Source organism: Musa acuminata, chromosome BXJ2-6 (assembly GCF_036884655.1).
Source record: "Musa acuminata AAA Group cultivar baxijiao chromosome BXJ2-6, Cavendish_Baxijiao_AAA, whole genome shotgun sequence".
In the NCBI taxonomy this organism is placed as follows: Eukaryota; Viridiplantae; Streptophyta; class Magnoliopsida; order Zingiberales; family Musaceae; genus Musa; species Musa acuminata.
In genome coordinates, this window is record NC_088343.1 from 25,413,631 (window position 1) to 25,424,931 (window position 11,301).

Consider the following 11,301-nt stretch of genomic DNA (forward strand, 5'->3'; position numbering starts at 1 on the left):
ATATTTGATATGCATGAAAATATTAAACATTTTGAAACCATGTTTTAGTGTTATGCTTAATGATCATGCTTAATAAATTTCGAAATTATGGATGATGAATCTTTTACGATTTATGGATCATTGATTTTTACCATAATGAAAGTACCTTATTGATTTTTGTTGTAATAAATCTTACTCTTTCGGTTTTAAACATGATAAATATTTTTATTTGGTATAAATGAAACAAAATCATATGTTTTGAAATAATCGAAAAGAGGATAACATTCTTGAAAATTATTTTGCTCAATCTTATTGATTTTGATGAATCCATTTGTATCATCTTTGTGAATCTCTTGGATTTTGATAATGATTTTGATGATTTAAATTTGAATAATTTTTTATTGAAATCATGATCTTGATCTCTTGAAATTCATAACATGAAATCCTTTATGAATCAACATTTTCTTTTCTATTTAAAAGGAGATTTGTCGAAATGTTTCTTAGTCTTTTAGTATTCATAATCTTGACAATTATGTTTTGAAACTTTATGTAAACCAAGAATGTTCATCATGATTCTCTCTTTGAATATTTAAAGAGGAGAATTTTCTAGATGGTTCATGATTTTGATGATTGAATATTTGATATGCATGAATTGAGATCTTGCTCTCCTACCACTCTTTTTGCTATTCACCAAAAGGAAGACTAATTCTAATAAACCATGATATGCTATATGAATTTTATTGTATTCATGAAGTAAGATCTCATCACTAATTTTTGTTTATATTCCTTCATGTGATGATATGAATATATGAAACACTTATGATATGACTTTTTATACAATTCCATGTATTCATGAAATATTAATCTCATCACCCAATTAATTCCTCTTGATACTCCTAATGTGATGAAGTGAAATTATGCATGAAATACAAATGGGGATAAGTTTTTGGTAGGATATAATTTGACAAATTGATACCATCATGATATGAAACATTTATGATTTGCAATGATATATGCAATACTTGTGCTTTCTAATTATGATGTGATGTATTACATATGATGTAAATCATGATTTAAAATACTATGAGTTGTCGCTAAAATGATGTATTATAAATATTGATTTAATGTTTTGTATCATGAATACTCTAAATGATGAATATTTGGTATCATGATCAAAATGTTGACAAATATTTAAAAATTTTAGTATCATGTGTGATATCCTTATAATGTTGATCAATTTATTCAATATCATGCATGAATGAATATAAGGTTTTTGAAAATGTGCATATTCTAATTTGAAAATATGATGATGCACAATTAAGATTGATACTTACCTTTGTCATAATTGATGTAATGGGTCTTCCCTTCTTTTTGACAATGACAAAGGGGGAGATAGCTTGCTTGCACAAGTCAAGAAGATGCAAAAAACTTGATTGCTTGCTTGCCTATCTTAAGTAGCAAAGATTGCTAACTTGCTTATTTCAAGAAGCAAAAGTTGTCTTCTTGAACATCATTATCTTGCCCATCTCAAGAAGCAAGACTTGCAACCTGCACATTGCAATAGGAAGTAAGAATCGATAGCTTCACACTTCAACAAGAAAGCTATCTTGTATTTGCTTTTGAAATTTTTACTAGCTTGTATGTTACAAAACTTGCTCACTTTTTCAAATACTTTGCTAGCTTGCACTTTGTAAAGGAAGCAAAAATAACACTTCTCAAAAGAGAAGAAAAACTTACTGTCTTGAACATCTTTAATATGCTAGCTAGCATGATGTACAATTTGCTATTTTGAATATTACAAAGAAATACTATCATGCACATTGCAAAGAAAAGCAAAGTGCAATCGTGCACAAGAAGCAAGTGTTGAATTGCCATAATTGAACTTAAGAATCTTGCTATACTTTTGTGCTTATATGTTGTGATGAAAATCTAGCTTTATGTTGCAAAAACTTGCATATCTTTTAAAATAGCTAGAGCTACTTCTCCTTTTTGTTGATGACATAGGGGGAGAAGTATATTGATGACTTCATGCATTGAATTAAATATTTTATATATTTGCATGATAGTTTAAATGTTTTTCATAACATGAGATGAATGCTACTTGGATTTGGGATAATCCAAGTGTTCTATCAATGGCATATTGATAGGGGGAGTTTAGTTAAACTCCGGGGAGTTAAGGTTAACTCCGTTAGTCATCAATTAGTTGTCATCATCAAAAAGGGGGAGATTGTTGAATCTCGGATTTTGATGATGAAACTAATTGATTGTGTTTAAATGTTTGACTACATTTTGAGTGATACAGGTCTACTCGATCAGGATTAGACAATTAACGCAGGAGGAATTGACGTTGCGTCGGAGGAGATCACGTCAGGATATTGGATGGCAGAAGGCTTCGGGCGTCGGGCATCGGGCCAAGGAGAGCGAAATTGCGCCAAGGATATCGGGGTTGCGGAGGTCAACCGCCGATTGGGCAACAAGCCGCAAGAGAGGACGATGCACCGAAGAATCGGATGAAGCGCCAACCAATGACGTGCCGGGCAACAAAATGTCAATTTGCGTTATAATAATTGTCTAGATCGGAGTAGAGTGTTTGCTTGTGTGTGCAGGATTAACTACGATAACAACAAAGACATAAAGCAAAGTGCCGGAGTCAAGCGCAAAGGATTCGTTGGGAGTTCGAGAGTTCGACGGAAGTCCGAAGGTTCGTCGGGAATGCTGCCAGAACTAACCGAGAATGAGTAGGGAGCTTGCCGAAGGGTTTTTCGGAAGCTCGCCGGAAGGTTCGTTGGAAGTTCGCGGAGCTCACCGAGAATGATCAGAGCTTTCCGAAGAAGCTCGTTGGAACTCGCCAAGATCAAATCGTGAAGTCTAGGAGCTTGTCGGGAGTCCGCAGAATGGTTTCCGAGAGTTTATCGGAAGACCGTCGGAAGTTCGCCGAAAGCTCGCCGGAAGAAGTCTTGACTTACGGACTTTGTAATAGCTTATAAAATGTCTTTAAATTCGTAGTTATCATGTTAATTAGAGTTAGGATTAGGTGTTAATCCTATAACCCAAGTAGGGGCTAATTGGGCCCGAGTTCGGACTGGTTTGGGCCAAGTTTGGAGCTCAACCAGTGAGCTAATTTGGCCTAGGCGGTGGCACCGCCCAGCACCCGAGAGCTGGGCGGTGACACCTCCTAGGCTGGGCGGTTGCATCGTCCTGCACCCGAGTGCTGGGCGGTGGCACCGCTTGGCTGGGCGGTGGCACCTCCAACAGCGGGAACCCAAAGAGAATTCAAATTTTGAAGCCCAAATTTGAATCCTCTTGAGGCTTATAAATACCCCTCAAATCTCAGCTGAGAGAATAACTTTTTGAGCAGCAAGTGTTTGAGAGAAAGGCATTAGAAAAGTCCTAGCTAATCTTGTTTTTATTTTGCTAGTGTTCACCTCCTTCATTCTTGCTAAAAATTTGTAAGAGAGTGAACCGCTTGTAAAGAGTTGTAAGAGGGGTATTTACCCTTCCCTTTCAAGAGATTTGCTAGTGGAAGGTGGGAGCCTCATCGAAGAGGGGCCTCGCAAGTGGATGTAGGTCATTTGACCGAACCACTCTAAATCGGCGTAATCTCTGGTTTGCATTTCATTATTGTCATTTACATTACTGCAAATCTTCTTACTGCTTTAGTTCCTTATTACCCTTGCTGCGCAACTTTAAGAATACGCTTTCAAGTTAAACTTTTCAAGTTCCGTTCTTATCGTACGAAAAATTTGTCGAAATCAACGTTTTAATCCGCTGCACTAATTCACCCCCCCCCTCTTAGTGCCGCTTCGATCCTAACAATCGCCTGGCTGGAGCGGTTGCACCTCCCAGTCTCGCTTGGAGGCTGAGCCCAGGCAGTGCAACCTCCTGCCTTGGGCGGTTCAATTGCCTGGCAGAAATCAGGGTCCGAATGGGTTGATCCATTCGGCCCAATTTGGGTTTTTCAAGGGCCCAATTGCCCCAAGATTAAGTTAATGGGATCACCTCCCATTTCCAACTTAATCAATATGCTAACTATAATTTTTCCTAACACATTTACTGCAACTTGCTCCGGTGCGTCAATCGCTTCTTCCGGCGAGCTTCCGGCGAACTTCCGTTGATCATCCGATGAACCCTCGGTGATGCTCCTGTGGACTTCCGGCAAACTCCTGGACTTGCAACGATTCACTTGGCGAGTTCCGACGAGCTTCTTTGGCAAGCTTGTGGACTTCTCGGATTTGTTCCCGTAGAACTTCCGACGACTGTCCGAACTTCCGTCGAACTCTCGAACTCCCAACGTGATCATTGTCTTGACTCCGGCGCAACTCCTGCTGCATGTCTCACTTTCATCGTAGTTAATCCTGTACACTTATCTCAACATATAGATTAGATAACAAATGACAATTGACTTCATAATCAAAATCCAAGATTCAACAAGCTTGGCCTGTGAAAGCATACATCTGATCTTTTCCATGATGGTACGGTTCATCCTCTTTGCAATTGCATTATGCTAAGGTGTACCAGGAACTGTCATCTCACGTTGGATCTCATGTGACCTGCAATAGTCATTAAACAATCCTATATACTCACCATCATTATCTGATCTTATGCATTTCAATTTCCTTTCTGTCTCCCTTTCAACCCTGGAATGAAACTCTTTGAAGACATTAATCACCTGATCTTTAGTCTTCAAAGCATAGGCCCAAACTTTCCTGAAAAAATCATCTATAAAAGTGACAAAATAAAGTGCACCACTTATACCAAGAACATCAACATATCCACCATGAGTTTTTGTCCTCAAAGGATCACATACATCTGTATAAACACGGTCTAAGGCATGCATTTTTCTAGACAAAGCAGGACTAGCAAATGAAACTCTATGTTGTTTACCTGCCAAACAATCAATACAATGGTTCAGATGTATACATCTAAGGTCTGGTAATACCTCTCTCTTGGAAAGAGCTTGCAGCCTCTTCTCGCTCATGTGTCCCAATCGCCTATGCCACAACTCCACGTTGAAGTCTTTTTTTGTAGCATTTAACTTCTCACCATAAGCTTTAGCCTACAACCTGTACAAAGTATAACATTTCTTTCCATTAGCTATAACAAGAGAACTCTTACTGAGCTTCCATTGCCCTTTATGAAATCTGCTATCATAGTCTTCATCATCTAGCCTTCCAACTGAAATTAAATTCAGCCTCAAGTCAATCACATGTCTCACATCCTTAAGCACCAACTTGCAGCCAAGGTTGGTTTTTAAATGGATATCACCCATGCCTATGATGTTTGTTGTGCCATAGTTGCCCATCTTGACAACACCAAAATTTCCAAACTTGTATGTAGCAAAAAACTCCCTCCATGGTGTAGCATGATAAGAAGCACCTGTGTCAATCACCCACTCAAGATCCTGATACACACAAGAAAAAATATCATCAGAAGGAGACAAAATCAAATAATCACCACCCTGCATTGTAGTTGTGATATTATCTTTTGACTCTATAGACTCCACTTCTTTTCCTTTTTTCTTGTTCTTCTTAGGTTGCTTACATTGGTTCTTGTAATGTCCTTTCTCACCACAATTATAGCAAACAATATCTTTTCTTGATCTTGACTTGCTTCTACCCATGCGTGAACTGCTTCTAGACTTTGACCTTCCTCTGTTGTCTGAGATAAGTGCTTGTGAATCATTTTGAGATATTGCCGAACTCTTTCTTCTCAACTCCTCATTCAACAAACTGCTTGTTACTTGACTCATAGTGACAACACCATCTAGCGCAGAATTAATGAGGGAAACCACCAGTGTCTCCCAACTTTCTAGTAATGAACTGAGAAGTAACAATGCCTGCAACTCATCATCAAGAGACATTTTCATAAAGGATAACCAGTGACTCATACTTTGCATTTCATTCAAATGTTCAGCAATAGAAGCACCCTCTCTATATTGTAGGTTCACAAGTTTTTTTATCAAAAAAGCTTTGTTACCAACTGTTTTTCTTTCATAGAGACTTTCCAATTTTTTTCAAAGAGAATATGCAAAAATTTCAGTAGAAACATGGTGAAAGACACTATCATCAAGTCACTATCGAATAAATCCAATTGTTTTTCGAACTAACCTCTTCCACTCATCATCTGTTATAGTTGTGGGTTTTGCACTATCCCCCTACAAAGGTCCATACAAATCTTTGCAATACAAGAATTCTTCCATTTTTAGTTTCCATATCATCCAATTGTTTCTATTTAAACTAATCATGCGAGAAACATTACTGGCCTCCATGTTCAAATACAAAATTTAAATCATTAAAACCCCTTTGCTCTGATACCAGTTGATGGGGATATAAACAGGAATAACCTTTGTATGTGAATAAATACTAGCAGACCATAATACGCAGCAGAATTAAATGAAACCACAATCAAATAGAACACCAAGATATACGTGGAAAACCCCTTCAATGTGAAGGGTAAAAATCACGGGGCAAACTAGAGATAATCCACTATGAGAATAATGAATATACAAATCTCAATCTCTTGCCCTAAACCCTAGCAACAATCACAAGAGAATAACTGGGATACAAGGATCATGTCACTACCTACAATATCTAAAACCTCCCCAAGTAATCACAGCAAGAGTCTACTGTAGATTTGATCTAACCTGAGATGAGAACACTACTAGATGATTGAGAACATCCTCTCTGCGTTGTCCTTATCTTCTTCCCTTTCTTTCTGTTCCTTTTCTGCCTTGTTTTCCTCCTTTTCTTTGGAATCCCGTGGCTGTTTTCTTCTCCCACGTTGCTGCCCTATTTATGCATTTTTCTGCCTCCAAAACGTAGCCACCATATCCCCCTAATGTCAATTAGGGTTATATTAAGAGGGGGTGAGCTGTGGGCTACCCAAGCCCACTATGGGCTGAATTTATGGGCTACCAGCCCAACAGAAGGACCTCCAAAGTGACAAATAAGGACATGATAGTATATACGACCAAGGACAATGTGCATAGGGCAAAGGATGATGGCATGACAATAGCGAGGAACAAGGGGCAAAGATAATGACGAACGAGGTGAAGGTTAAAAATAATATTATCTTTTAGAAAATAAAAATTACTCTTTGAGAATAAAATAAAAAGAGGGCGTTATATGAAAAAAAATAAAAAAACTTGAGATTTTTTAAAAATTTATCCACATATATAATTAATTATTATGATCTTATGGTAAATAATATCACAGCGAACTTTCTAATCAAATTTGAATTAAGTCATGAGATAAAAAAATTCTTGCTGATATTTTATTAAGTATAATATGCAAATAACAATTGCAGACAGATACAGATGCTAATAGTTATTTTAATATGTATATCGATGAGTATACTTATTCTCGCAATGATTAAGGAGTAAGAAAATTAAGATCAATTGAGAATTAAGTATCACCTCCACTTTGAAACGCATATTTTGGATTCTACGAGAGCTCGAATGAACAAGAACGGACGAGAACTCCCCAGACCTTACAATTTCTTGCAAATGATGACTCATAACCATATCAATTGACGATGCATTAGCAAAAATATGATTCTTCATATATAAATATATAATTGCTTATTATAGGACTTTCGAATGTCTTTTAAGCGTGCACATGAAAATACGCTAAGGTTTGATGGTATATTAGTTGTGTGTCTTTGTGATCATGGTGTAGTAATTATTTTCAAGTAATATAGTTTTCTTCTTTGTTTTTTTTTTGAAGAATTGCAAAATTTTATCGACAATGTAAAAAATTCTAATTCGTCAAAGTCTCTACCACATCTATTGAAAAGCAAAAAATACTGTTATTTTTATTTGTTAAAATGCAATGTAATTTAAGTTTCCATGAGGAGGAATTGGTTAGCTTGATTTACAAGGAAAAATTATTTTTGGATTATTTTTCTTTTACTTGTCTTTATTCTTTTGGTCATCAAGAGTTGAATCAATCTTGCTCGAACAAAAATGTGTTTATATTGTACTCCATCTATGTATGGTTGCAAGTACAAAATGTGTTTATATCGTACACCATCTGCCATTCGCAATTTCATTAATTAGTATGCAGATTAATGCGTCATGTAGAAAAGGCAATGAATGCCATGCAATGGTTTCACGTTATATCTCACCAGCGGAAGCGAGAAGAAAGAGGGAGGAATTGAGATGGGAGAGATGGCAGGATGCCAAGTAACTCCTCCTTCTCTGCAACTTGACTTGGTCGTCAGGCCTCCATATATAGCATGGCGATCCAACCGCAGCACGAGGCTTTGAGCTGACCGTCAAACAAACGAAGAGACTCATTTTTTGGTCCCGTAGCGCCATTTCTCTCTCCTCGACCTTCCCGAACCCCATTCCGGGATCGGAAAGGAGTTCGACTATACGCGCCCGCGACGGCGGAGGTAACAGAAGAAGCTCAAGATGATGACCATGGTTTCGATTAGAATGGATCAGGCATCCCTCCCTTTCCTCCTCTTCCTCCTCCTCCAGCTCCTCCTCTGCTCGACGCCGACCTCCGGGCAGGCGCAAAAGTCGGCAGCGGCCTTTACCCCCGCCGACAACTTCCTGATCGACTGCGGCGCGACCTCCACGGCCGCCATGCCCGACGGCCGTGAATTCAAGACGGACTTGCAGTCGACTCCTTTCCTCGCTGCGCACGACGAGGTTTGCGCGTCCGTCCCCGCCGCCCCCGGCGTCCCCTCGCCGCTCTACCTCACAGCCAGGATCTTCCACGAGGAGACCTCCTACAGCTTCACGCTCTCCCGCCCTGGTTGGCACTGGATCAGGCTCCACTTCTTCGCTGTGAACAGCTCCGACTTCGACCTCAGCAGCGCCGTGTTCACCGTCAACACCGACGACTTCGTCCTCCTCCATAGCTTCACCGTCGACGACCCCACCAAGTGGGTGCTCAAGGAGTACCTCGTCAACGCCACAAATCCGCGCCTCGCCATCCGTTTCTCCCCGCTCCGCAACTCCGTCGCATTCGTCAACGGCATCGAGGTCGTCTCCGCCCCCGACGTGCTCATCCCCGACACAGCCTCTACGGTCTCGCCCGTCGGACAGATCGGCGGGCTCTCGCTCTCCGGTTACCAGGTGGTCTACCGGATCAACGTCGGTGGGCCGGTCATCACGTCCGCGAACGACACGCTCGGGCGCGCGTGGGATCAGAGCGACACATTCCTGCAATCGAAGTCCACCGCCAAGAAGGTGTCCGTGTCCCCCAGCATAATCAAGTACCCGGAGGGAACCTCGCCCCTGATCGCGCCCAACACCGTGCATGCCACGGCCGTGAAAATGGCGGACGCGCGCGTCGGCCGCCCCAACTTCAACGTGACGTGGATCTTCGTCGTCGACCCCTCGTTCGGGTACTTCGTCCGACTGCACTTCTGCGACATCATCAGCAAGTCGCTCAACGACCTCTACTTCAACGTGTACATCAATGGGATGATGGCCGTCTCAGGCCTCGACCTCTCCACCCTCACCTCCGGCCTCGCGATGGCCTACTACAAAGACATTGTCCTGAACGCCTCGGTGGCCACGGGCAGAATAACCATACAGATCGGCCCCATGAAGGAGAACACTGGCAGGATCGACGCGCTGCTCAACGGCGTGGAGATTCTGAAGATGAACAACTCGGTGGGGAGCTTGGACGGCGAGTTCGGAGTCGATGGCTCCATGGCTGGAGGCGGCGGCAGCTCGAATCGGCGTGCGATCGCTGCCGTCGGATTCGCTATGATGTTTGGTGCCTTCGCCGGACTGGGGGCGATGGTGGTGAAGTGGTACAAGCGACCCAAGGACTGGCGGAGGAGGAATAGCTTCTCCTCGTGGCTCCTTCCGGTACACACGAGCACCTCCACGTTCACGACCAGCAAGGGGTCGGGTTACGGGTCGCACAAGAGCGGCTACACCTTCTCCTCCACGCTGGGTCTCGGCCGGTACATGTCCCTGTCGGAGCTGCAGGCGGCGACGAAGAACTTCGACCAGAATGCGGTGATCGGTGTGGGCGGCTTCGGGAACGTGTACCTTGGCGAGCTCGATGATGGGACGAAGGTGGCGGTCAAGAGAGGGAACCCGCAGTCGGAGCAGGGGATCAACGAGTTCCAGACGGAGATCCAGATGCTGTCTAAGCTGCGCCACCGCCACCTGGTGTCGCTGATCGGCTACTGCGACGAGAACTCGGAGATGATCCTGGTGTACGAGTACATGGCCAACGGGCCGTTCAGAGACCACATCTACGGGTACAACCTGCCGTCGCTGACGTGGAAGCAGCGGCTGGAAATATGCATCGGGGCGGCGCGCGGTCTGCACTACCTGCACACCGGCACGGCCCAGGGCATCATCCACCGTGACGTCAAGACCACCAACATCCTCCTGGACGACAACTTCATCGCCAAGGTGTCCGACTTCGGCCTCTCCAAGGACGCGCCGGGAATGAACCAGACGCACGTCAGTACCGCGGTGAAGGGCAGCTTCGGCTACCTCGACCCCGAGTATTTCCGGTGCCAGCAGCTGACGGACAAGTCGGACGTGTACTCCTTCGGGGTGGTGCTGCTGGAGGCCCTCTGCGCACGGCCGGCCATCAACCCCGCCCTTCCGAGGGAGCAAGTGAACCTGGCCGAGTGGGCGCTGCAGTGGAAGCGGAAGGGCCTGATCGAGAAGATCATCGACCCCAACCTCACCGGCACCATCAACAAGGACTCCCTGGGCAAGTTCGTGGAGGCTGCGGAGAAGTGTCTGGCGGAGCACGGGGTCGACCGGCCATCCATGGGCGACGTGCTGTGGAACCTCGAGTACGCTCTGCAGCTGCAGGAGACCAACCCCCCTGACCCACCTCCTCAGGAGGCGGCAAAGCCAACCGAGTCAAAGGAGGAGGAGAAGGCCGTCAGCATCCAGGTCTTCGCGGAGTCTTCGCAGAGGGAACGCGACGAGCCGCCCGCGGCGACGACTCCCGTCATGAGCCGATCCGTGGAGAATTCGAGCACGACGATGGCGAACGAGCTGTTCGCGCAGCTAACGGGAATGCAAGGAAGGTGATGTACGTGCACGTGAGGAAGGCGTCTCAGGAGATGAGATGGACGTGGTTTAGTTTGCTGTTCTCGTCGTGTGTTGGGATCTCGTGTGACCATTAGCAGGTCTAATTGTTCAGATAAGGTCGTTATTGTGACACGTAATTGATGATACTTTAATACCCTATGTAACAAGGTAATTTACTGGGTTGAATTAAGTAGGCAAAAGAGCCAAATGACCTCTTTTTTCTTCCCACTTGTGCTTTCTGCTGTTGCTCTACTAAACTGTGGGTGAAGTCGCATCATGTGGTTTTAGAGCGTAAG

General features: G+C 43.4%; 1 protein-coding gene across 1 annotated transcript; it reads left to right on the forward strand.

Annotated features, from left to right (window-relative positions):
- Nucleotides 1-8,416: 8,416 nt before the first annotated feature.
- On the forward strand, nt 8,417-11,078 carry LOC103974795 (probable receptor-like protein kinase At4g39110). The gene has a single exon (XM_009389683.2). The coding sequence runs from the start codon at nt 8,417-8,419 to the stop codon at nt 11,003-11,005; it is 2,589 nt and encodes an 862-aa protein (XP_009387958.2). The 3' UTR covers nt 11,006-11,078.
- Nucleotides 11,079-11,301: the final 223 nt, after the last annotated feature.